The 23,075-nt window shown below is 50.9% G+C and overlaps 8 protein-coding genes and 1 non-coding gene across 9 annotated transcripts; 4 read left to right on the top strand and 5 right to left on the bottom strand.

Annotated features, from left to right (window-relative positions):
* The first annotated feature begins 1,119 nt into the window (after window positions 1-1,119).
* On the top strand, window positions 1,120-1,202 carry BC939DRAFT_t160. Its single transcript has one exon. It is a non-coding gene; the product is annotated as a tRNA-Tyr (tRNA).
* Window positions 1,203-1,402: 200 nt separating this feature from the next.
* Window positions 1,403-5,046, bottom strand: BC939DRAFT_464817 (uncharacterized protein). Its single transcript, XM_051557427.1, has one exon. The coding sequence runs from the start codon at window positions 4,802-4,804 to the stop codon at window positions 1,454-1,456; it is 3,351 nt and encodes a 1,116-aa protein (XP_051407878.1). The 5' UTR covers window positions 4,805-5,046; the 3' UTR covers window positions 1,403-1,453.
* A 1,321-nt stretch (window positions 5,047-6,367) lies between these two features.
* On the top strand, window positions 6,368-8,323 carry BC939DRAFT_464815 (exostosin family-domain-containing protein). The gene is made up of 3 exons (XM_051557426.1): window positions 6,368-6,676; window positions 6,768-6,860; window positions 6,994-8,323. Exons 2-3 carry the CDS (start codon window positions 6,812-6,814, stop codon window positions 8,265-8,267), a joined length of 1,323 nt encoding a protein of 440 aa, XP_051407877.1. The 5' UTR covers window positions 6,368-6,676; window positions 6,768-6,811; the 3' UTR covers window positions 8,268-8,323.
* A 126-nt stretch (window positions 8,324-8,449) lies between these two features.
* Window positions 8,450-10,161, top strand: BC939DRAFT_464812 (cytoplasmic protein). The gene is made up of 4 exons (XM_051557425.1): window positions 8,450-8,703; window positions 8,810-8,837; window positions 8,925-9,912; window positions 9,988-10,161. The coding sequence occupies exons 1-4, from the start codon at window positions 8,481-8,483 to the stop codon at window positions 10,132-10,134; spliced, it is 1,386 nt and encodes a 461-aa protein (XP_051407876.1). The 5' UTR covers window positions 8,450-8,480; the 3' UTR covers window positions 10,135-10,161.
* Window positions 10,162-10,193: 32 nt separating this feature from the next.
* Window positions 10,194-14,260, bottom strand: BC939DRAFT_464811 (Retinoic acid induced 16-like protein-domain-containing protein). Its single transcript, XM_051557424.1, has 2 exons — window positions 13,896-14,260; window positions 10,194-13,765 (listed from the first exon to the last, which is right to left on the bottom strand). The coding sequence occupies exons 1-2, from the start codon at window positions 14,007-14,009 to the stop codon at window positions 10,226-10,228; spliced, it is 3,654 nt and encodes a 1,217-aa protein (XP_051407875.1). The 5' UTR covers window positions 14,010-14,260; the 3' UTR covers window positions 10,194-10,225.
* A 303-nt stretch (window positions 14,261-14,563) lies between these two features.
* BC939DRAFT_314763 (P-loop containing nucleoside triphosphate hydrolase protein) lies at window positions 14,564-16,793 on the bottom strand. Its single transcript, XM_051551484.1, has 6 exons — window positions 16,682-16,793; window positions 16,347-16,589; window positions 15,897-16,255; window positions 15,523-15,762; window positions 15,143-15,415; window positions 14,564-15,050 (listed from the first exon to the last, which is right to left on the bottom strand). Exons 1-6 carry the CDS (start codon window positions 16,709-16,711, stop codon window positions 14,723-14,725), a joined length of 1,473 nt encoding a protein of 490 aa, XP_051407874.1. The 5' UTR covers window positions 16,712-16,793; the 3' UTR covers window positions 14,564-14,722.
* Window positions 16,794-17,840: 1,047 nt separating this feature from the next.
* BC939DRAFT_402162 (major facilitator superfamily domain-containing protein) lies at window positions 17,841-19,612 on the bottom strand (the record flags this gene model as incomplete). Its single annotated transcript, XM_051552661.1, has 3 exons — window positions 17,841-18,250; window positions 18,341-19,008; window positions 19,095-19,612. The coding sequence occupies 3 exons, from the start codon at window positions 19,610-19,612 to the stop codon at window positions 17,841-17,843; spliced, it is 1,596 nt and encodes a 531-aa protein (XP_051407873.1).
* A 636-nt stretch (window positions 19,613-20,248) lies between these two features.
* Window positions 20,249-21,178, top strand: BC939DRAFT_464806 (uncharacterized protein). Its single transcript, XM_051557423.1, has 2 exons — window positions 20,249-21,022; window positions 21,128-21,178. Exon 1 carries the CDS (start codon window positions 20,399-20,401, stop codon window positions 20,912-20,914), a length of 516 nt encoding a protein of 171 aa, XP_051407872.1. The 5' UTR covers window positions 20,249-20,398; the 3' UTR covers window positions 20,915-21,022; window positions 21,128-21,178.
* Window positions 21,124-22,798, bottom strand: BC939DRAFT_480870 (nucleoside phosphatase GDA1/CD39; the record flags this gene model as incomplete). Its single annotated transcript, XM_051558977.1, has 3 exons — window positions 21,124-21,995; window positions 22,084-22,548; window positions 22,660-22,798. 3 exons carry the CDS (start codon window positions 22,796-22,798, stop codon window positions 21,124-21,126), a joined length of 1,476 nt encoding a protein of 491 aa, XP_051407871.1.
* Window positions 22,799-23,075: the final 277 nt, after the last annotated feature.

The raw sequence follows: 23,075 nt of genomic DNA, 5'->3' as shown, positions 1-23,075 counted from the left end.
ACCTGAGGCTATTTTGTACTCGGACAAACCACACAACATCACCTACCCAGGAGGTAGATAGCGAGCCCTCGCTGCCTAATTGGTGTGTCTCGCTTTCTACGGATCTTTAGGACGATGTTGCCTATTTAGAACTCTTCTAGTCACCCCTGGCGAGTTCCCTGCCCAAGCTATACTCCTGCCTACAAGGATGCTTCGGACCCTTAGCCGCCGAAGCGCTCTTTTTATCCCATCTTCGATAGTGGTTTGTCTCGATCGCCTTGATTTCCGCGTCCTCAACGTCTCCGATCACCTTCGAAGGTCCCTCGCAACTCATCATTCACTCCCAACGCTCATTTTACTGGACCTTAGTACTCCCGACCAAGACCTTTCGATGAAAAATGGACCTTGTAAACACTGCCCTGATTTGATTCTAGACCGCGAACAAGATTCGCCACGCTTCGTTCAGTCAGTTTTTCTCATTTTTCTTTATTCTCTTTATCATAAAAAGAAAAATGAGAAGAACTGACTGAACGGTGGGGAGGAAAAGTTCTCTGAAGCGTGGTCTAGAATCAAATTGGGGCAGTGTTTGATTCGGAGAGGTACTCAAGACAGGTGGGGATGTGCTTTTTTTTTTTTATTAACATAAATCCCCATGAGCACGCGACGCATGGTCCGCAAAGGCCTTGAAGCCATAGACGCCTTCCATGCACGGCAGAGCCGCATCCCCTACCAACTATGTTGGCTTGAGGCGTCAAATTCATAACCCATGTCGCATAGCTAGCCTAACCTAACTCCTACGTGACCTGTTGCGCGATACACGTCTCCTAATCCAGATCCAATGTTAATAAAGTTGTTTTTAAACCGAATAACTCTCCATTATGTCCAACTTCCCTCGCCCCAAACAATGCTGCAGCACCCTATAATCCGCGGTCCGCCTACCTTCCTGGATCTCCGCTGCAAGTAACCGTCTCCCTTTCAAATCAGAGAAATCACCAACACTACGTTGGTGTTAGGGGTGTGCATGTAGGGAAAACGTGCATATAGGGAGAAATCATGCAAATAGAGAATGCATTGCAGTTAAAGAATGTTAAATAAATAAATATAAGTAGTTCCTGAAGCAGCGAATATTCAACCTGTTAGCCGAAAATAGCTCAGTTGGTAGAGCGGGAGACTGTAGTTTGTCTGTCATCTCTAGGTCCCTGGTTCAAATCCGGGTTTTCGGATATCTTTTTATGCACCGGGCTTCCATTTGCCGCGCCGGCATGCAGGTCAATTCCCCCAGGAAATCCATGTAACTTGTTTACCGAGAGGCAAATACATCAAGCATTTACATGGATTTTCTGCAGGAGTTGCCAAATATGACTGACAACTCAGGTTGCCAAGTAGAATTCCTAGCTAGCATCACGTCGAGGAGATATTTCCTTCGGACATTTTATTTATCAAGACAAGATCTACCACTTTCTCCTCTATTTCTCTATGGCCAAGATTTGGCCGACAGTCTCAAGGAATAAGCCAAGGCTGTGTTTGTTCCTGGGACGACGGGCGTGGCCATGGAGGAAAAGATGAAGTGCGAGGATGACAGTGTTAGTTCTCGTTCTTCGTCCAGCGGCAATGTATAGTTCTGCATCAATCCATAGCCCGGGAGCTGTCGCCTCATCGCTACCGCTGCCTCCGCTGCCGCCGCGTCCAAAAGCCCGAAGGAGTTATTGCTGGCGCTTTTCTCCAGAATCTTCTTCGCGATCTTGATCTCGCGCATACCATGGTAGCTTACAGCATCATCCTTCACAAACGAAGCATTTGCTTTTTCGCCTCGCTCGTGCTCCAAACAGGACTGAATCCATCGCCCGTGTTCCCCCTCACTCAACCAGGCTGCCTCGACGACCCAGTTCCACACTCGGATCAGCCCCCGAATAGTGAACAGTGGTGCATAAACTCGGATTGCAAGCCTTGTAAAGTGGCTTCTAGTGAACAACGCCCGTAGCTGTTCCAAAAAGTTTGGGTCGTCCTGTTGTTGCGGCGAGTACGACCAGGTGAGGCTCGTGAACCCGCTGGGGCCATCGTTTTCGAGATGAGACAACAGTAAGGCTAGCTGCTCCGCGGAATCAAAACTGGTGCCGATACAGAGTGCGTACGTAATGTCTTGTAGCGATTGCAGCAACAACCGATGTTTTTCCGTGTACCCTTGAAGGACTAGGACGTTCATTGTAGGTGCTAGAGTTATGAGACTGCAGGTCTTGTCGTTTAGCCGGAGCCGTAAGGAGCTTGATGTAGTTATCGGTGTTGCTGCAGTCAAGGACAGGATGGACGAGACGTCGTCCGCAGTGAGTGTTGCAGTGGGTGTAGGTGGTATGGGAGCCTCCCGAATGTCCAGCTGCGAGAGTTGGTGTTCCTGAAGCTGAACTTGCTGAGCGTGATGGTAGTGGCTCATCACAAACCGCCACAGTCGGTCCATCGACCCCGTCTCGCACATGAGCTCCAAGCTCGTCAGCCTTGGGTTCCAAGCGATGAGAGTTGCCAATGCGGTCTGGTGCTTCTCCCATAGCTCCAGGAAGCAGCACGTTGTCAATTTCTCAAGGACACCGCAGGTTTGCAGGGCATGGGTTGGGGGATGTCTTGTCCGACGGGTGATGCCCTGGATGATGGTCTGTTGTGGACGATTCGTTTGCAGATCCGATGCGCTTGCTTGAGCTTTCCCGCACGACAACTCTACACAGTCCCATGGAGACTCGCTCAGCTTGAGAAAGGTGATCTTGTCCAGTTGATTCGTGGCCTCTCCGATCGTCGTAAGTGAATTTTCGATTTTGTCGACGTCCATCTGGATCTCTGTAAGGCGAGGGGAATGACGGATTAGTTCTGCCAGATTCTGCGCTGTTGTGTCTGGTCCACAGTGGTTTAGGATCAAGGTTCGAAGATTGTTGGTTGAAGGAAGGACTAGCTCTGTTGACTGGCGGAATGCCTGCAGCGAGAATGTGTCCAGTGAGGCGCTGAAGTTGGACGGGAGTAGCTGTGGCAGTGATCCTGAAAAGTTTTCCAGTGTGAATGATACCAAACTAGGACTGAATAGCATCCCAAATAAGGGCTTGAAGCTCATCTGTGTCCGTTGCGGATGCCGATGCTCCTCCGTTTCCAGTCTTTCAGTACAAGCGCCGTGGTCCTTCGCCTCACAGCAGCAATCCAGCGTCAAGCTCCCAATATTCGCCTCGTTCACTACCTCGCCTAATTCCCACAGGTCGTCCTCGTTGAGATCGTGCCACCCAAGATGGATCTTCAGATTGATTACACATCGATATTCCCGCAGCAACTCATAGAATTCGACTGCTCGTTCTCGTGTGCGGAAAAAAATCTCAGCGCTTTGCTCCTGCTCCACACATGAGCCCTCATTCTTGTGGATCACAGCCTTTAGTTTTTCCCTGGCTTGTGCCTTGCAACAGAGCTGTTTGTGGTGAGGGCAGAGCCAATGGACTATTCCTGTTGATGACGATGACGCAGATTTAGTAGCAGTAGTTGTGCTGGCTGTGGCCGTAGTGTCGTGCTTGGTGAGAGACGATGCTGTGGTTCTGGTATTGTATTGGATCAAGGAACCCAGGATCCTACCATCTGCCGTCATTGTCTTTGTGACTCGCCCCATATCCGAAGCCGCGAAATCCTCGACTTGTAAGTCCGGCATGAATGTGTCACCATAGTCCTGTTTGTCAGCGTTTGAGGGCGACTGCAGGATGGACTCTAAATCGGACATACTAAAGTACCCCAACAGATACCGGATAGCAATGTCAACTCTCCTTTGCATCAGCTGTGGGGTCGAGTGGGATGAAAGGAAGGGGAGGGACGAGAGCGATGAGGTTGAGCGAGGGAATTGTGGTATGGAGAAAATTGGCGACGCAATGCTGCTCTCGTCCAGTTCCACATCCCCCCCATTCTTGGCGTTTCCATGACTCTCGTAACCAGGTCCTTCTACAAGCGTCTCCTGCGGCCCTTCCTCCTGCTGCTGATCCTGGTCATGCTCACGATCTTGTTCCTGGAATAGAGTTGACTGTAGAGCACACAGCAGACTGAGCAAACACATCTTGTGGGCCTGACAAAAATCCTCGGTGCTCCTCAGCGCATACCCATGGTCTGGGTTACAGATATGCAACCGAGGCGTTGGGAATGGCGATGTTATTTTTGCTGGTGCTGTTGTTGTGGATGGCGGAAAAGCGGACGATGATTCTGCAAAGTGTTCTGACATCCCTGTGTCGACGGGCACGTCGTCCGTCGACTCATCGACTGTATGCTGTCGCTGTTCTTGCGCCCCCTCTTGGCCATGTTGATCCTGGGTTGAGGTGTGCTCGTGTTCACTGTAGTCGCACAAGAAATGCAAACAAAACTCTTCTTGAGAGACCTCTTGCTGCTGTTGATATGGGGTGTGGTACATTGGATATTGTTGGTGTCCTTGGGAGTCGTGCGGTTGGTCCATCGTCTGCATTGTTTTTGGAGTAACTTTAGGCAGGATCACAAACAGGCACGGTGCTGTAGCACCGACCTGCCCCAGGGACGAACTTGATGATGGTCGCTGTTGCATACGAATCCGTTTCTGGGCGACGAGCTGCATCTCGGTAAGAACACTCGAGTGTTTCAACAGCTGGAGCTTGACATTTTGTTCATAGAATTCTATAGGTCTGTGTTGGTCATCCTCTAGAGGTGAACGCTGTGCCAGATAGAGTTGGTCTTGGACTGGTGGATGTGGGGAAAACCCCTGATGCAGCTGCAATTGCGGGCGACGGGAGTCCATCCAGGTATCGCGTTGAAGAGATTCTGAATTACGGTTAGGGTTGGCGAAACCTGTCATGGCTCAAGAGCTCAGGTTTCAAAGTAGCTCGAAGATATGTGGGGGAGGAAGGAAGGAGGACGGTTGGAGAGGAGTGTTGGAGCGTGTTCAGAGCAGTGCTGTGTTTAATTGTGGAGGCGGTGGATCAGGCGAGGGGAGGTAAAGAATGAAAAGAGCGGAAGAGAAGGAGAAGGAGGGAGGACAATGTGGGGCGAAGAGAGGAAAGGAAGGAAAAAAGAAGACAGAGGGGGGGAGCGCCTCCGCCCCACGGCCCATCTTGCACCATAGTCTAGGGTAGGATGGGGGAGTCAGATGGAAGAAAAAATAGATGTACGTATATCATATCCATGGTCGATGCATGCATGAGAAAGAGGGAGGCAAGCGCAAGTGAGGGCTCTCATGCTGCTCCCATGCTGCTCCCGCGTTCATACTTCTCTCTTCTTTAAAGGAGCAGTGGATTGTTTGCCCGTTATACAGTTCTCTATTCTAAGTATTGCAGGGCGTTGCCGGTGTTGCAGGTTCCGAGGTTGTTAGGGCACGGTGCCTGAATACCGGTGGCGGGTTTATTAAAGGGTTGTATGAGAGAGGTGAACATGAATAGGCCTCCTTATTTGTGCGTACACCCGGCAGGACTACGTGGGAACGGGTGAAGAGCCCTTGTGATGCTAAGAAGTAAGAAGCTTACTTGTTATCTTGAAACGCAAGGGCAGCGGGAGCCAAATCTAGGGAATAGCGCTTAACTAATTTTCAGCATTATGTGCAAGACAAGCCATGAATGACCGAAGCGATATGAATCAGTAGTATTTTTGTCCGCAGGCATGCTCAAGCAAAGCATAAGAAAATATCAAGTTGCAGAGGGAGCAGAGCCATACGTTTTGACTACGGTTATTGAGGACATCCTTTCCTAGTCATACTTTGGATCCTACTGAAAATCTATATGAGCACAGCAACGCTTCGTTACCTGATGCCTTGATCGCCCTGGTTTTGGAGTCGCTTCTCGACAAATCAGGCGTGTGAAAAACAAATATGCACATTGAGAGGGTAACAGGTACACGGATGAAAGGGTCACAGCCGAGGGAGACATAAGCGCTAAAAGGCATGTTTACTAATTATGTCCGTATCGTTTATTGTGTGCTAACAAACGCGTACCGATGCTATGCCATCCAGCAATGGCCCGCGTTCAATTACTCGCCATGCGATTTCAATATCGCGGGGTTAGTATGTGCACGATAGGTGACGAGGAGGGCTGAGTGTCCTGGCCTAAGATCCTCTAGGTAAGCGCCTGGATTGAGATCTTCTGGGTAAGTGGGGAAGAAGTCAACAGCCTATTTAACGAGGACAACACTGAAGTGGGAATCAGGTCTAGAAGTCAGCGCTTTCACGGCCATTCAGGAGCCATGTTGGTGGTGTCTTCTCAAATAGGCCGAGCAATAGGTATCCTTGAAAAAACCTGAGTCGGTCAGGTCCGTCTATACGGAGAACATAACGGCTAAATGCCTTGGATAATAACAGCAGAATTGCTGGAGCACACGGCTGGCAGACCGTGTGGGCGTCGAAGCTGGGCCTTTTCTTTGGCCAAATCCACCTCAGAACCACCCTTGGCATCAGAGTTAGTTACCTTCCTGTGTCTGGTGTTGGAACAGTCGAAATCGTCAAATCGCACGGTGGTACAAGGCGCAAACAGTCAAAAAATCGAGGACTGATCTTTCTTCATCATCACTCCATCCTCGCCCAGGTCCAACGTCCACATCATCCTACACAATCCTCACCTCATGGTGTAAATCCGCTTCACCCTTCCTACACCAGATGAATAATTATAACCATAACCACCTCTACGGACGGACGCCTTCGCCCTGGGCGGCCTTGTTCAAGAGCTACTGGAGGACTCGGAGGGTAAAACCCTAAAAGCACCGCTACCGGATCTGTTCCGCTCGATATCCTTAAGCATGTACTCAATGCCGTATCGACTAATTGTCCCTGAAAGCATTTTCTTGTTACTAGTATCTATATCTTGTTCCAGCTACGCTCATGATCTGGTCACTGTTCCTAATGATGTCCTACATCATCTCATCAGTTGGCAAGTAACAATGTCTAGAAGCAATTAAGCCTTCGAATCATGGTCAAAAGTTGTTCTCATAGATATAAACAAGAAAAGTAATGAGGATGTAACAGTTGATTAATCGTTGTCTTCTTTACTGCGTCTGGATTAGACCCTGAGTTCACATTAGAGAAGACGATCCTTCAAGAAGCACAGGATCTGTCGATATCAACAGTTGAAAGGAACCCAACACGATATAGGCCCATCATTCTCAGTCCTCTACCTCAGCAAGCGGACATTCACCAATGGCCCCCGAATATTCACAGTCCCCTCTGCATGCCAAAGATCTTCGTCTACCCTGATGACCCTAAAATGGGCGACTTTCACGTATCGGACACTCCCTCTGACGGCACTAATTATAACGCCGATCAGATTCTGCTTGATCAGCTTCGGGACAAGACCTCTTCAATATTCAAGAACTACGTTACTGAGGACCCAGAAGAGGCCGATTTCTTCTATATTCCTTTTTTGGGGGCCAAATATCTCTCCCACTGCTGGTTTTCCCTGGGCAACAAGGGCGACTGTGACGTGGACAAGAAGTACGCAGAGCCAATGATGAATCACATCCAACATGATTACCCGTACTGGAGGCGTTCCTCGGGCAAGGACCACATCATGACCCACCCCATGGATAGAGCTTCTCTCTACTACAATTCCAGGGAGCGCATGCATAATGCCACCTTCTTGACAACCGTCGGAGACAAGAGAGTCCTGTTCTCAGTTGAGGGACGGTCCAGACGATACGGCGACATTGTTATCCCCGCTGCCAAACTGCCAGCCAATTCGGCAAAGATCAACCCAACGGATTATCTTAGAGCGGATGGTCAGCCCACGGAAGGAGAACGTGACATCTTTGTGCTCTTTGGTGGACAGTACCAGGACGTCAAGCCCGAAGATGATTACTCTGAAGGACTTCATTCGATCTTGTTCAATGGTCTTGATCATCAACCAGACTACAAGATCGCGGGCGGCTGGGGTGTGGAAGAGTACTCAGGATTGCTGGCGAGGGCGAAGTATGGGTTTGCACCCCGTGGTTGGGCCGTTGACACGACGCGCATCTGGGAATATATTGCTTTTGGTGTTGTTCCTGTTGTGATAGCTGATGGCATCATTGAACCATTTGAGGACGATCTGGACTGGGACAGCTTCATTGTTCGGATCCATCGCAATGACGCGCACAGGATGGATGTGATCTTGCGGTCCATCTCCAAGGAGGAGTATGAGCGTAAGCGGCAGGCGGTTTGGAATCACGGTCGTCAGGCGCTGCTGGACCACAATGCTTGGGATCTGATTGTACGGGGATTGTGCAGGAAGGGTCGTCTGGAAGGCAAGCGGACCATCAACCACGATCACCATGAGAAATTGGAACCTGATTTCCGTATTTGAATCGCGACGAAAGCAAGAGGCCTTTGCAAATAATAATAAAAATAGAAATTTCAGGCACAGCTTTTGCACAGCGTGTCTCAAAAAAAAAAAATGGACTCTGTCCACTGCCCTGGAATTAAAGTTGGTGGCGTCGAGACGGCTATTTATCTTCGGCAGTTCCGTGCTCGATCCTTGTACAGCTCCACATCCATTTCCATCAACACAAAAACTGAAATGGCAACTTTCAGCGTACGGTCTGTCTTGGGAATCAGGATAAGGCCGCTCTGTGCTCGCCTGGGACACAACTCTGATTTTATATCTGGACAATTACGATCGTCGCAACGGCTCTTCTTCTCAACGACAAGCACTGTTTGCTATGCAAGGCCCGCCTCCAAGAAGGGGACGGTCCCTGTGGAGGAGAAGGCTCTACTGGGGAGACCATCGAACAACCTGAAGAGTAAGAACATGTGGGAAGCACTGAACAGGGGGTAGAGTATTGTTCTATAACGACAACTGCCGCTCATCAACTGACATGGATCGATCTTTCTTGTTCACTGTCATAGTCGGCATTCTCGGTGTGCCCAATGTTGGGTAAGAATTTGTCCTTTCCATACAATTCTAGCCTCGATAAAGCGTTCACTACTATAACGATCAAAATCTGTCCGCTTTGACTCATAGAAAATCCACGTTCTTCAATGCCCTGACCAACTCCTCCGTCCCCGCCGAAAACTTCCCTTTCTGTACGATCGACCCTTCCGAAGCCCGTGTCATCGTCCCGGATGATCGCTTCTCCTGGCTCGTCCAACAATACCAACCCCAAAAAGAAACCCCAGCTTACTTGACCGTCATCGATATCGCTGGTTTGGTCCGTGGGGCTGCTCAGGGTGAGGGGCTCGGCAACGCCTTTCTTTCCCACGTCCGATCCGTTGATGCCCTCTTCCATCTCTGCCGCGGCTTCGATGACCCCGGCGTCATGCATGTCGACGGCTCCGTCGACCCTGTCCGCGACCTCGAAACCATCCACTATGAACTCCTCCTCCGCGACATCGACTGGTTGCAAAAGATCCATCAGGAACACAAAGCCGTAGCGACCCGGTTAGGTTCTGGAACTGGCGGTACTCCTGCAGAGAAGAAAAAAAAGGAAGACTTTGCGGCCATAGAGAAATGTCTGGCATGGGTAGAACAGGGCAACGATATCCGGACGGGCGGCTGGACCAACAAGGAGATCGAGGTCATCAATCAGCAATACCTCCTGACTGCAAAACCAATGATCTACCTCGTCAATATCAGTGAACACGACTATTTGCATCTCTCCAAGGCCCCGAATCCAGTCATCCAGAAGATTCAGGACTGGATCGATAAGCATCATCCCGGCGACTTGTTGATCCCCTTCTCGGGGTCGTTTGAGAACCAGCTTTCATTATTCAATGACTCACCAGAGGATAAGCAGACAGTGCTGGACGATGCCTCACAACAGGTTGGCTCCACAATTACGTCCGCATTACCAGAAGTCATCATTAGGGGACGTGAGGCCTTGAGCTTACAGCAGTTCTTCACGGCGGGACCAGGGGAAGTTCGATCCTGGACCACGAGGAAGAATACTCTGGCACCGCAGGCTGCCGGTGTTATCCACAGCGATTTCGAGCGCGGATTTATCATGGCCGAGGTATGTAGATATGAGCTGAAAACTCATGAACCCTGTTCTGGCACTTGTAATAACATGTTTGACTTTGTAATCTAGGTCATGAAAATGGAAGACCTGAAAGAGCTTGGATCTGAGGCGGCTGTCAAGGCCGCTGGCAAATACTACTCCAAGGGCAAGGACTACGTTGTTGAGGATGGCGATGTTGTCTACTTCAAATTCAATGTCACCAACAAGAAGAAGTAATAAAGGTGCTCTTTATGTTTATTGCTGTAACATTGCGTCGCGTAGTCAACAAAGAAAAAAAAAAAAGAAAAAAAAAAAATGGGTCAACATTTTACAAAAACCGCACCTTGTCCACACCCAGGCCCCGACGCACCTGCGCGACTGCCACCACCTCCTTAACGACCTCCTCCAAAATCACAACGTTCGTCAACAATTGACCCAACGTAACCATCTTTTCGCGATGAGTTCCATGTTGTTGTGATGGTGTCTCTGAGGTCTCGTTTGAGGAGCTCGTGGAGGCCTCGCGTGTTCTCTGACCCGCCCGCTTGGACTTCTTTGGTGTATCCTCCGCCCCCTCTGCACCTTCGCCCTCTGCACCCTCATCCTCGCTCAAATCCGAGTGCTCTGCAGCCTCGTTCTCTGCCTCGCTATCCGAATCGTTCACGAAACCGTCTGGAAACAAGGGCTTAATCATCATCGTCTCCATGGTCCTGACAAGCACTGGGTTCGGGACCGGCTGGGATTTGGCGGTAAACGATCCCCACGACGACGACTGAGCGCCCGCCACCGATGCAGCGGCTCCTGCCATTCCAGAAGCCATGGGCGGTCTTGATCCCACAGAGTTAGAGTGCATAGATGAGGAATATGATGATGCTGAAGCTGAAACAGCTGTCCTTGAAGACTGGACCGAGCTCGGCATGGTGGTTGCGCTATGCATACTCTGCATATCTGAATCCGCGCCTCCGGGGAGACTGCCGCTGTTGATACTGCTGCTGCTACTGCCGGGCTTACTTGTAGGTCGCCTATAACCCGAGGCATCCAGGAATGGCATGTTGGATGGCGACGACATCAAGCTGGATGGTGCGCTGCTCTTCCTTGCTTTGGGCGAGCTGATCGTGTGTGAAGAAGCGGATTGCGCTCCCTCCGGCGCCAGATTTTTTGTATTGATTCGTTGGGATGTGCCTGAAAATTGCGGGTTAATAGGTCCACCGTGGCTCATAGAAGAACCCGCCATTGATGTCGGGGTGCCATGTCCCGAGCGAATCTCACTTGCAATCTGCTGATTGGCAAAGGACTCGTTAGATCCAAACGCGCTGCTGGGATACTGATGCTGTTGCTGGTAGTATTGTTGTGGGTACTGCTGAGAGCGATGCTGGCTTGACAATCCTGGAGTGTGAATAGCGCTGTTGAGCTCTGTTGCGACAAGGAGGATGCGTCGTCGATCCGCGAGGTACTCATCAAACCCGTCGATTTCGCTGCGGTAGTAGTCGACTTGCTGCGTCAGCGTCCTGAGCATGGTGAAGAATGGAGGGAACGACTTGAACGAGGTGGCTCCAGTGGCCTCATCAGAGATGGCAACTGAGGCCTGTGAGGCAGAGGCAGATTTGCTTGCCTTGGCATTGGTGCCTCGAGACAGGTATGATGGCAGCGTGTCTTCGTCTTCAGAGTCACCGAGTTCGAATCGAACGTCTGCCTGAGGATTGACTTGGGCACCAACTGCCGCTTCGACAGGCCCATCCTCGCCTGGATTCCTGATGTCTGTACTCTTGAACAGGAGCCAACCCTCCAACGAGCGATAGGGGCAGACAGCCAGAGAGGTGATGACTCCAGTCAGCGCCAAGTTAAGTTCAACGCTGTGGGCAAAAAAGTGCGACAAAGTACCCAGCAGGATCTGGAGCAGCGGATCAGAAGGAAGCAGACGATGCAAAGGCACAGGGTGCGAGCGAGGCTTGTCGCAGCAGCTGAGAGCTGCCATGGCTTCCGTGTTCTTTTCCTGCTCTCGAAGAAAGGCATCTCCGGAGAGATCGTCCGGGAGGTCCATCTTTTGTCCATACTTCATGCTACGACGACGCTGTTTCTTGCGCTCGAGCGCCGAGAGTTGGCCTGGGGTTGCCTGACTGCCATCGATCTCCTTGCTCCTCAAATAACATTGATGGGTCTCCACTGCACCCTCGGCATCCCGGAGATAGGACTCGTAGCCGTGACAAAAGATTTCTGCAGTGTTGTGAGGGTTGATAGTCGAGATGAGGGCGTAAAAGAGATCCAGCTCATGCACATGATGGCTGACGAGGGGCAAGTCCCCATCTCCTCCGTTGGATTGGCCTGGCATGTCCCGGAATGATGTCGCCTTGATGTCTGGCTGGATGCTAAGCAGCTTGAGCGAGTATTTACAATGGCGGGTGATGAGTGTGTTCAACAGCTTCAGGGTCGCAATTACAGTCGGCTGAGATCGAGACTTGAGCCGGGAGAGGATCAAGTCCTTGAGCGTAAAGCGTCCACTCGCCGTGAAGTAGGATGAAGTCGTTTGTGGATTCTGAATCTCTGCAAAGGCATCATCCGTGTCCTGTGATGCACCTGTGGCTCTATTGTCATCCTCAGAGGACATTAAGAACCCAAGGACCAAGTCCACCAATGCCTCATGCTCCAATACTTGAAGAATCAGATCAATGTAGCTGATAACGGCGACCGAGCTGCCATCGGTGTCGGAGCACTCCATGATGGACGGGAACAGGATATTCTCGAGAAACACTGTCTTGAATGTGTTGAGAAGCGAGTCGACGATTTCGCTGTTGGGGCATCGCATCATGATGTCCTGACAGAATTCGAGGAGCTTCAAAAATGCATCCAGTCGCGATTGAAAATCAGTCGAGGTAGACAATTCGATGTTGGCGCGCCTCGATGGGGTTGACTCTGTTGGTGGCGCGCGATCATTCAGTGTTCCGACCATGCTGTTGATCGTGTTCGGTCCGCCTCGAACGAGCAGTTTACGCGGAAGCTGAGAATACGACGCACCGACACCTGCGCTCAGGAAGGAAGTGAAATCTGACTCGATGATGTACTCCCCCAGAGAACCAGTAGCCAGCTCCATAAGGAAGAGCAATCCTGTCCTTGCAAAATCACCCGTCTTGCCCTCGCGGTGCACGAATTTCGAGAGATAGGTGAACAGCAAGAATTCGTAGTCGCTTTTCGGTGCTGGCGTAGTTTGTTGGGTGCCCTGGCCGTCGGCGACAGAGGTTTGTTCAGAGGCCGGTTCTTCTTGCTCGGTCGAATCCAGAGCCGCTTGCGATCCATCCAGTGGTTGCGATGGCGATTCCTTCTCGGCTGCATTCTCGCTGGTCGAAGCCCTCAGATTCTTCAACATCTCCATGGTCTGCAGATTCTTTTGGATCCTCTTCGCGGCCACCCTCTGCGGCACCGTCAACCATTGCTTGTCGTGGAAAAAGATGTTGAGCAGCTCTGGATATCCGTGGATCTTTGAGCAGACAATGTACATCAGATCCACAAGGTCCTCGTGATAGCTCTCACCCTGAAGTTCTGTACCAGAGGCGCATGTTCGCAGCAGTTTGACGGTCGGTTTGTGGACGGCATTGTGGACAAGGAAGCGATCATCAAGGAGGTTGATCATGGCCGCAATCGTTCGAATGGTCTCGCCCATGATACCCTTGGGTTGATCGCCCTCCGCCATGTTGACCAGCTTGGCCAGGATATTGTGTTTGAGGAGATACTCCATGCACACTCCCGTTGTTCCTGCAGCATCATCATCCAGACGTGACTCTTCGTCCACAAGGAGATCCACCATGTTCTTGAGCCGGGCTGGGATCTCGGTCTGTTGGACATAAAGGCTGCGTTTCTCTGGTGTCGAGAACCCATTCTGCAGAATAAAAAATATAACGGTTGCGGCAAAAGAGGATGCGGGCATTAGAGGCAAGTTAAGTCATCGATCGCACTCTGGAACTGGTAACGAGCAAGGTATAACTGCAAATGGTTCCCCTGCCGCGTACCTGAATAGTGGTCCAGCACTTGTTGAAGCGTGTCAGCTGCACAGCACTGCTCGGCTGTGTCTTGGGTGCGGTCGTCAGTGACTTTCTCAGCTTGTTCCAGAAACTCGGCTCCATCGTGTTTTAATGCTATAGAAGTGGATACAGGCCAGCGGCAGAGGCGGGAAACAGGACCGGCACGGTTATTGAGGAGACAAGATGAGGCGTGAGATGATGAACAGGTCCCCTTGTGCGGCAGATGTAAGAGCACTCGGGAATGGAGGATGGACAACGGACAGGAAAAAGAAAAAGAAAAAAGAAAAAGAAAAAGAAAAGATGAACCCTCGAAGGACGATAGCTCTATCGAGTGCAGATGACCAACGTCGAATGAGGACAAGAGGAAGAGGAGTTGATGGCAAACGAAAGCCCAGGGCGGACGGAGGAGGTGAGGGTGTAGGGGTGGGGGTCGAGAACGTGGTAAAAACGGTCTCCTGCGTTTTTTTTATTTTTAACCCTCAAGTCACAACTTTTCATTTTTCGCCTAGGCGAATCGCGACGCGCGTGCAGGGCTCACATCAGTTCTTGTTCGCTGAATAGCGTAGCATTTATTTGGAAGGATGCTTAGAAAGGCGCCGTTCGCGTGGAGACCCCACGCCTGTCGGGCCCAACCAGTTATCCCCAAAGGGCTCCTATAAAACAGAGGACCATGCCGTCTCCAATCCACCCTTGTCCTGTCCTGTTCATCTTCAGCATACTGAGCACATTGATGGTGCCGTTGTGCAATGTTGTGGTGTTGTGGTGTTGTACCATGCGCAAGTGAGAAAAACAAACCCTCTCGGGCTTAATTCTAGCTAGTTTTTAGTCGAGACCTCCTTGATTTCACTGGAGCCCCAACCGTCGCCTCTGGTCGTGGCCTCGTTCCTTCCGTTCCAGCCGCCCATCTCAGCATCCCTGGTAGCAGAAGTACCCGTTGATGCCCAAGCAGGCGAATCCCAGGATGCTGCTTGAGCAGGTGGACTGTTGGTGGCATGAGCATCCCAGGCCGCTGCTTGAATAGGATCATTGCCGGTAGCTTGGTCAACCCAGGCTCCCAATGGAGCTCTGGTACCGCTGGCTGCTGAAGCGCCAACGGGTTCAGCTTCATCATCGTCGCCCAAGAAGTCCTCCGCCTCATAGGTACTACGAATCCAAAAGAAGTATCAGGGGCGTTAAACACCGAATACGCAATAAAACAGACCTGATTTCAGCCATCACCGGCTTTGAATACTTACGTATTCGAATCAATGTACCCGGCCAGGAAATCTGGCACCTCTTGTTTGCATTCCGCTAAGAGTTTTGCCAGCTGCGGGGCCATTGCCACGCTCTTGTCGTTATAAAACGATGTGGCGTAACCAGGGTTGCCTGCGCGACCAGTGCGACCAATTCGATGCACATACTCGTCAATGTCAACGCAAAGATCGTAGTTGATCACATGCATCACATCCTTGATATCGAGTCCGCGCGAGGCAACTGACGTGGCAATCAAGATGGGGCTTCTGCCCGACCTAGAAGGACGTGGGATGTTGTAAGCAGTAGATGGTAAATGCAATGTCCTTCAAATATTATCGAGTCCTTGGAAGTTCCTTCCAGTTTACAAAGCATATTTACGTACTTGAATGCCTCCAGAGAATGCTCGCGCTCGCTCTGGGTTCGATCTCCATGGATAGAACAAGTCGGGAACAGTTTGTTATATAGGAAGTCATCCAAATTATCCGCTGTCCTTTTAGTCTCCACGAAAATCATGGTTCGCGAGGGGGGATGGGTGAGCAGAATGCGAACCAAGGCCTCTCGTTTGTCCATCTCGTTAACGTGCAAGATCGATTGCGTGATATCATCCGTCGTGCCGCCGATTCTAAACAAATTAACACATTACAGGACCCCGTTTTTTAAAAAAAAAAGGTCTGTGGTTAGAACAATAGCGTTTATCAGGTACAAGCATAGTAGTATGGCCGAATATATGTACAGCAAAAGAGTACTCCAACATACCTCCCAATCCGTAGGCGACAATAGTTTTCATGAAGGAAGTCTCTTGCGAGCACTTGGATCATTTTGGGAAAAGTAGCACTGAACATCAGCGTCTGGAGTCCCTCATCGCGAGGGAGGCTTGAATGCTTCATAATTGACCGGATCTGGGGCTCGAAGCCCATGTCCAGCATTCGATCCGCCTCATCGAGGACAACGTGGCGCACATGGGTCAGCGACACTGTTCCTCGCTCGATCATGTCCCTCAGTCTGCCTGGGGTTGCAATTAGAATATCACACCCTTGGGTGACTTGTGCTCTCTGCACGTTGATGTTGGCGCCACCATAGATCACAGCAGGACGGAGCGGCGTCATGTATGCGAACTATTGGAGTTGACAAATGGATACAAAGAAAATTGGTAAGTGAACTGCCTATCTAATCCACACCAGATTCTTCTAGCTCGTCTTAACTTACTCTACGCGCCTCTTCGAAGATTTGAATTGCCAGCTCTCGGGTTGGCAGAATCACCATAAGAATGGGACAAGCCTTGCCGTGGCCATGTCCAGGTTGGCGGCGGATCATATGCAATTTACCACAAAGGATCTTCTTGGTGAGATTTGAGATAATAGGCACTAAAAAGGCGGCCGTCTTTCCAGATCCCGTCTGGGCACATGCCATCAGATCGTAGTTTTTGAGCAATATAGGGATCGCACTTTTCTATCAAGTTCATAAATGCAAACGAGCTCAGAACCATCCTTCTGTGGAGGCGTAGCTGACCATGAAACAAAGGCACCCCGTACTATGCGTACCTGGATAGGTGTGGGCTCAGTGTATTTCATGCGCTTAATATTCGCGAGCACGGCCGGCTCCAGGTCGATGTCTTCAAACTATGATGGTAATATGCGTCCAAGAAAAACATGGTCAAAAAAAGGGCTTTTATGCATGAGAAAAGCAAGTAAAATGTGACTCCGCAGCCTTATTAGTCGCTAACCGACTCCATGGGGGCGAGCCTCTCTGGGCCTCCGAGGACTTTGCCCTTCAGGTTGGCATAATTTTTGAAATTGATGCCCGAGTTGATCCTATTTTCTTCGCTGAAGAGCTCTGCCTCGAGGCCATGGTCGTTGGGGGCGGTCTCGCGAGTGTAGCCTGGCTTCCAATTGTACACGCGCTGCTCGGATGCCCAGGAGAGGGGTTGGGGCATGTCTGTTTCTCTTTTGCCCCACTTGCCAATCGTTCCGATCATGGTCGAATGTGGAGTGAGGGAAGCGTAAGTGGCGGATATGAGGGATGAGCTATTGTCGCTGTTGTGGTGGTCGTGGTGGTGGCGGTGGCGGTGGCGGCGGTAGCGGAAGAAGCGATGTAAGAGGTGAGGAAGCAGAGGAAAGAAAGAAGAGACAAAGAAGGCAACTGGAAAGAGGGGAAAAGGACAGTGTCGCGTCCATCAGTGACTGCACGAAACTGATTAGAGTTGACGCACACAGTGCACAGCCATGGGATAAAAAAATTATGCTCCAAAAAAACAGACTCAGGGGCCAGCAACACTCGCGCCAAGCAAGACATATGCTTTCGTTCAGAGGTCTAAGTCCTGTGGTCTTTCTGCCAATTCCGCTTGGCAAAAAGCCATTGCAAAGAGAAAGCATACAGCCGACTCAGGTCCTGCTTCACTGGCAAGGAACACTGCGGATTAATGCATGGAGTCAGCTCATGTCCTGTTCTATCCGGGTGTTTATTGTTACAGTGTGTGAACGAGGAGAACACTATAAAAATACAGATATAAGTACATCATCGAACAAGAGGCATGCAAGACAAGGAAGCATAGTACTTCTTCTCCCACGCCTCTCTTCGATGAGTTAAAAAAAATAAAGGTGTCCAAGGATGAGAAAAAGAGGCACCCGGTACGCAACTGAACGCGACCGCGAACCTCTAAAAAAACATATCACCCCTGGCGCCCTGGGATATATTCAGCTTTTACGCTGGCGAGACGGAGTCGAACACCTGCTTCTGCCCAACCTTCTCTCTCTCCAGCGGCTGCTTGACGCTGTCAGCATGATGGCGTCCAACCTTTTCGACATCAACAATTCCTTCGTCTCCACCCTTTTCAAGAATCGATGGCTCTGCAAACTCGACATGATCCGATGCATCCGACGCAGCCTGCTTTTGAGCCCTAGCCAGCTGCTTTTTCTCCAGCGTCGCCTTCGAGGGCACAAACACCAGGGTGATCAGCACACAAAGCAGTGTCACCGCGAATCCAATCCATAGCCCGACCTTATAACCTTTGAATTTAGATCCTGTCGATTTGATAACCGCGTCCGAAATGGCATTGGTGATAGCGAGTCCAACTCCAGATCCAGCCTGCATGGCCACCGAGAATACAGCGCCTAACAAAGGAAGAAAGGCGAAAGCGTCAATGAAAGGATTACGATATGATAGCACCATCATGACAGTACAGCCTTATATGAACAACGTACTGTTGAGTCCATGTTCTTCAGACTTAGCCATGGTCAGAGCTGCCACCATCGCCGAGGTATAGGTCATGGCAATGCCGATTTCACCAATGCACATCGAAGGAAACGGCAGTGGCCAGTATCCAGTATTCTCATCTGCAACTGCAAACAATGCTGCCGAGATAGCCATGCAGCCCGTGCCGACCACCAACAACGGCTTAGCTCCCACCTTGGGAATCAGATATCCCGCCAATGGGTTCAGCACCAGTCCTGGGAATGCCAGTGGGAAGAACGCGTAGGCAGTGTTCAAGGCCCCGTATCCCATGACTTCCTGGAAAATTAGTGTACAATAAAGGTTGTAGACCAAATACCAGGTCTGGTACAAGGCGCCGACAATCAACATGGCGGTGAACATGCGAGTCCTGAAGATTGACATCGGCAACATTGGCGATTCGACCTTCTTTTCGACCCAGACAAAGAAGAACAACAGCAGGATGCTCAGGACAAGACACACAATAACGGGTACAGAAGACCAGCGGCCGTCCGAGATGCCGTAGACAAGAGCCAACAACGCAGCAGTAATGGTGATGGCACCGACGAGATCCAGCTTCACATTGGCGCGGTACGCGGCATCGGATTCAGGGATAACGAAGAATGCCACGATAGCGATCAGCACACCCATGATAGCCGAGCTAAAACACGCACATAAAAAAGCTTGAGTGAGTTGTTGCTCAAGATCAAAACGCGGAGCTGATGAGATTCAAGCCTGCTTGCGTACATGTAAAAAATATACTTCCAGCCGATGGTGGCGGTAAAGACACCTCCCAAGACAAGCCCGATCCCGAAACCTAGGGCGCCACTGCTCGAAAAGACTGAGAGCGCCCTCGATTTTTCGACCTGCTCGGTGTAGGTAAACTGGATAAGTGCCAAGGCATTGGGGATGGTTGCTGCCGCGCCGAGACCTTGCATCGCACGGGCGATGCAGAGCAGGATGACGCTTTGGCTTAGGCCGCAGACCAGGGACCAGATCGAAAACCAGATAAGGCCCGTGAGGAAGAGTCGTTTATGACCATACTTGTCACCGAGTTTTCCTCCGATCAGGAGGAAGGTACCGAAGGTCAGGGTGAACGCGTTAACGATCCAGGGGAGCTGGCTCTCCGAGAAGTGCAGCTCGGCCTTGATGGTTGGCAACGAGATGTTGACGGCAGACAGGTTGGCAACGTCCAGGAACTGGGCCAGACAGAAGACAATGAGAACAGTCCACTTTGGAGCGGGCTTGGTTTTGGAGACCAGCATCGGTTCAGTTCAATGCTTGTTCGCGTAGGTGGTGTACACAGCAGAAGTATAGGGATTGGAGAGGAATCAGTGAGTCCGTAGTTGGATGAATGATGGGTATGAAGCGAATCGAAGAGGGTCAAGATGATGATTGATGATGATGATGATCGTCGCATCCATTCCTCTTCTTGGCTGGCGAATCTATGAACAGGGCGCCAGTGTTTTGTTTGGACGTTGCCTGCCCGCATTTAAGTTCCGATTGCTCCTGGGGCATGGTCTTCTTACCCCGCAATAACGACCGCAACCCACTTTTTTTTTTTTTTTTTTTTTTTTCTTAAACGCCCATGCACACGGGCCTCCTATTTTCCCCATAGACGCGTTTCTGCAATGTGTCCATCGTCTGTTCCCTAGGACAGACGCGGCCTTTTGATTCCTGATAGGTGGATAGGTTAGCAAGATGACCGGCACCCCGTGATGAATCATATCTTCCTAGGGAGATGCAGATCCCCATCATCGCCACCATAGCCCCCGACATCGCCCATCATCCGCATCCTCTTGGCCACACACACAGCTGCGAATCCTCCTTTCACCACGCATCTATCAAGCCGTGACCCCATTCTGGGCCCCCTCGGAACTTGTTTCTCTTGTGCCATGCAAAAAAAAAGAAAAAAGAAAAAAAAAAGCCCTTAGTAATCCTACAAAGCCAATGATATTGCCAAAGCCAGGTTTTATAAATGGCGTATCAATCCCTTCCCATAACTCATTTTATTCACGCACCAGAAACACCATCTAGTCACGTCCCTCCCCATGTTCTTCATCGCGTCTCTGGTCCTGTGCCTGGCATTCACCATGGCCGTGGTCTCTTCGGCACCCCTCATTCAACCGCCTAGCGACTTACAAGGCATTGCTGCCGCTCGCGCCCTCACTGCTCCCTCCGTAACGTCTCCCGTCTCTATTGTTCCGACTGCAGCGGCTTCAGCTACCACCATCTCTCCCTCTGCCACCGCTGCAGGCCAGACCGCTGACGTTAGTTCAGTGACCACAATCGCGCCTCAGACAGATATCATCCCCGTGACAAACATCCTGCCCGTCCTGAACTTTCTTCCACCTGCATACTACGACAGTGCGCGAGATCGTCTTGTCGACATCTACGGCCACGGCTATAGCGGCTATGGTGGACTGGGTAGTCGCGGCGACCACAAAGGCCATGCCAACAGCGATTATGGTGCCAACATGGTTGTCATCCCCGGACTTGCCAGCAGCGGCGCTGGAGTTGGCACCTATGGTGGCTATGCCGGGCTTGGGGGGCTACGACAGACGTAGTGGCTACAATGCCAGCGGCACGAAGCCATGAAATGACGACGAACAGGCAACACGCGTGTGAATTTTACACCGCGCACAATAAAGATCGAGTCTTCACGTAAATTTGATCTGTAGCATGGAAAATGAATAGTTTATTATCGGCAATGATGGTTTTAAAAATTGTCTATAGTGTGTTGTGTGGTGTGGTATCGTCACAATGCTCTGGTGCCTTACGCGCCAATGTACCAACGGTCCTCCAGGACAGCGATGCTGGCACCCAAACACCAACCTGTCTCATAGTCGCGGATCTTCTTAGCCAGGCTGATCTTGCGATCCGATGGAATACCATAGCCATAACCGAGCAGTCCATGGATGTAGCTCAGGTCCATGCACATCTCTGCCACAGAGCTCAGCTCCTTCCTGGCCTCCGCAACGCTCTCGAATTCCTCAAAGTTACTTTCGTCCGCTACGCAGACACGGTCGGTCAGATCCGCGAGTTCCTGGAGCGTCATCTCCTGCGTGGGGATCTCGCTTCCCAACCGGAAGGGTGCGATGCGATCGAAGATGAAGGAGAACGCATAAATGTCGGACTCGAATGCAGTAGCAAGCGAAGGCTGGTACACGCCATTGAACGAGCATGGCACCTGGTTGCAAGCCTTGTTCTTGTAAAAGATGGCCTCGACAACGCGTCTACACTCTCCAATTGGATCCGAAACTCCCATCAGGGTCACATCCCGTCCCTTGTACTGCACTGTCGTGTGTGTATTGACGGGCAAGCACGGGTGGAGGTACTCGTCCTCTTCCAGCTCGATGCCGTGCTTGTTGGTGACAGGATTTTCGATGACATAGTGGTTAATTTGGTTGCGAGCCTCGTTCAATCCATAGCCGAGGTATGAATGCTGGAAGAGAACATAGTCATTGCCGTTGAAGCCCATGGACCTGCGATGGTCGCCCTGTGCGACTGAATGTCCGTTGACGACCTTGGGTTCAAATACAATCTGCGTCGATGCTCCACCGAGATCCAGAATGGCGACCGTGGGTACTTTTGTCAGCGAGTTGACTCTCTCCAAAAGATAATTGACAGTGACCCATGCATAGACACCTGTGAAAAAGACAAGAATACGAAATCAGCCAATGGAACAAAGTAGAGCACGCCATCCTAGGATGTACACAGTGATGTCGCAGCATACCCTCATCAGCTCCGTTCATGATAGCGACGCCCTCTTCCTTGATGATGGGGAAGGGGTAATTGGTCTCCAGTCTGTTGCGGACAGCAGCCAAGATATTGCTCGATTGTGCAGCGCCCAAGAGTCTCAATCCAGCGGTAGCCTTGACTGCGATAGGCGTGCTCTTGTGCAGGAACCTGGGGACGGTCTTGAGGGCTGTCTCCAGAAGGGGGTCGAGACTCCTGGCGGCGCCCTCAGCATCTTCATCGTAGCTGGACAGACCAGGCTTGAGCTGCTCAAAGACCTCGCTCTCCAGCTCGGGTGTAGCCTTGCAGTAGTTGAATTTGTAGGCGTGAATACGTGATCCGGACGATCCAGCGTCGATCATGAGCACATACTGGACGAGGGGTCTTCCTGGATGGGCGAGTGTGCAGTGGTCCGAGGTGATATTTTCTGGCCACGTTGCTGAAGTGTTTTCCAATAATGGATCTGCAAAATTGTACGAAAATGAAATTAGTCAAGTGGTTAGTTTATTTTTAGTGGAACAGAGAACGGGGGCAGAGATGATAAGACAACAATGCCAGAGGGCCCTCGACATACCGATGGGGAGATTGTTATGGAGAATGGGCTGCTTCCGAGGGAGCATCACAAAGAAGAAGAGGGTCAGGCAAAAGGCGAGAATTGCACCGTTGCGGAGCCAGTATCCTTTGCGTGCCATGATACGATCGTTCAGGGTCATAACGTGGAAGCAAGGGGACTGATCGATAGTGTTCAATGGCTCTCTATGGTGGCCTTGGTCCGGAGAGGAGGGCTCCGCGAAGATGAGGTCGAAGAGGGCTTTCTAAGGTCTCGCTTTTGAATCGGCTGCTGCTGCTGGTGTTTGCTACTGCCGATAGTGCGATTGGTGTCAGAGGAAGACGACGGTGTTCCTGTTCAGCAGCTGGACCCCGGAGAGATGCAACTGGTTGGCTGATGGGCAGACGGATGAGCAGACTGTCTGATGAGCAATGGCGGAT

This window comes from Gamsiella multidivaricata (genome assembly GCF_025024155.1).
Source record: "Gamsiella multidivaricata strain RSA 2152 chromosome Unknown BC939scaffold_85, whole genome shotgun sequence".
Taxonomy (NCBI): domain Eukaryota; kingdom Fungi; phylum Mortierellomycota; class Mortierellomycetes; order Mortierellales; family Mortierellaceae; genus Gamsiella; species Gamsiella multidivaricata.
This window is presented reverse-complemented; position numbering and strand designations above follow the sequence as displayed.

Bases quoted from the DNA above. Each gene is read 5' to 3' on its own strand.
- BC939DRAFT_464817 (XM_051557427.1), bottom strand. From the start codon at position 4,804: ATGACAGGTTTCGCCAACCCTAACCGTAATTCAGAATCTCTTCAACGC.
- BC939DRAFT_464815 (XM_051557426.1), top strand. From the start codon at position 6,812: ATGATCTGGTCACTGTTCCTAATGATGTCCTACATCATCTCATCAGTT. The intron at 6,861-6,993 runs GCAAGTAACAAT...CGTCTGGATTAG, and splicing joins CTACATCATCTCATCAGTTG to ACCCTGAGTTCACATTAGAG.
- BC939DRAFT_464812 (XM_051557425.1), top strand. From the start codon at position 8,481: ATGGCAACTTTCAGCGTACGGTCTGTCTTGGGAATCAGGATAAGGCCG. The intron at 8,704-8,809 runs GTAAGAACATGT...TCACTGTCATAG, and splicing joins ACCATCGAACAACCTGAAGA to TCGGCATTCTCGGTGTGCCC. The intron at 9,913-9,987 runs GTATGTAGATAT...TTTGTAATCTAG, and splicing joins GCGGATTTATCATGGCCGAG to GTCATGAAAATGGAAGACCT.
- BC939DRAFT_464811 (XM_051557424.1), bottom strand. From the start codon at position 14,009: ATGGAGCCGAGTTTCTGGAACAAGCTGAGAAAGTCACTGACGACCGCA. The intron at 13,766-13,895 runs GTACGCGGCAGG...TTTATTCTGCAG, and splicing joins AGTGCTGGACCACTATTCAG to AATGGGTTCTCGACACCAGA.
- BC939DRAFT_314763 (XM_051551484.1), bottom strand. From the start codon at position 16,711: ATGAAATACACTGAGCCCACACCTATCCAG. The intron at 16,256-16,346 runs GTAAGTTAAGAC...CAACTCCAATAG, and splicing joins TCTTCGAAGAGGCGCGTAGA to TTCGCATACATGACGCCGCT. The intron at 15,416-15,522 runs GTACGTAAATAT...ACGTCCTTCTAG, and splicing joins CATTCTCTGGAGGCATTCAA to GTCGGGCAGAAGCCCCATCT.
- BC939DRAFT_464806 (XM_051557423.1), top strand. From the start codon at position 20,399: ATGTTCTTCATCGCGTCTCTGGTCCTGTGCCTGGCATTCACCATGGCC.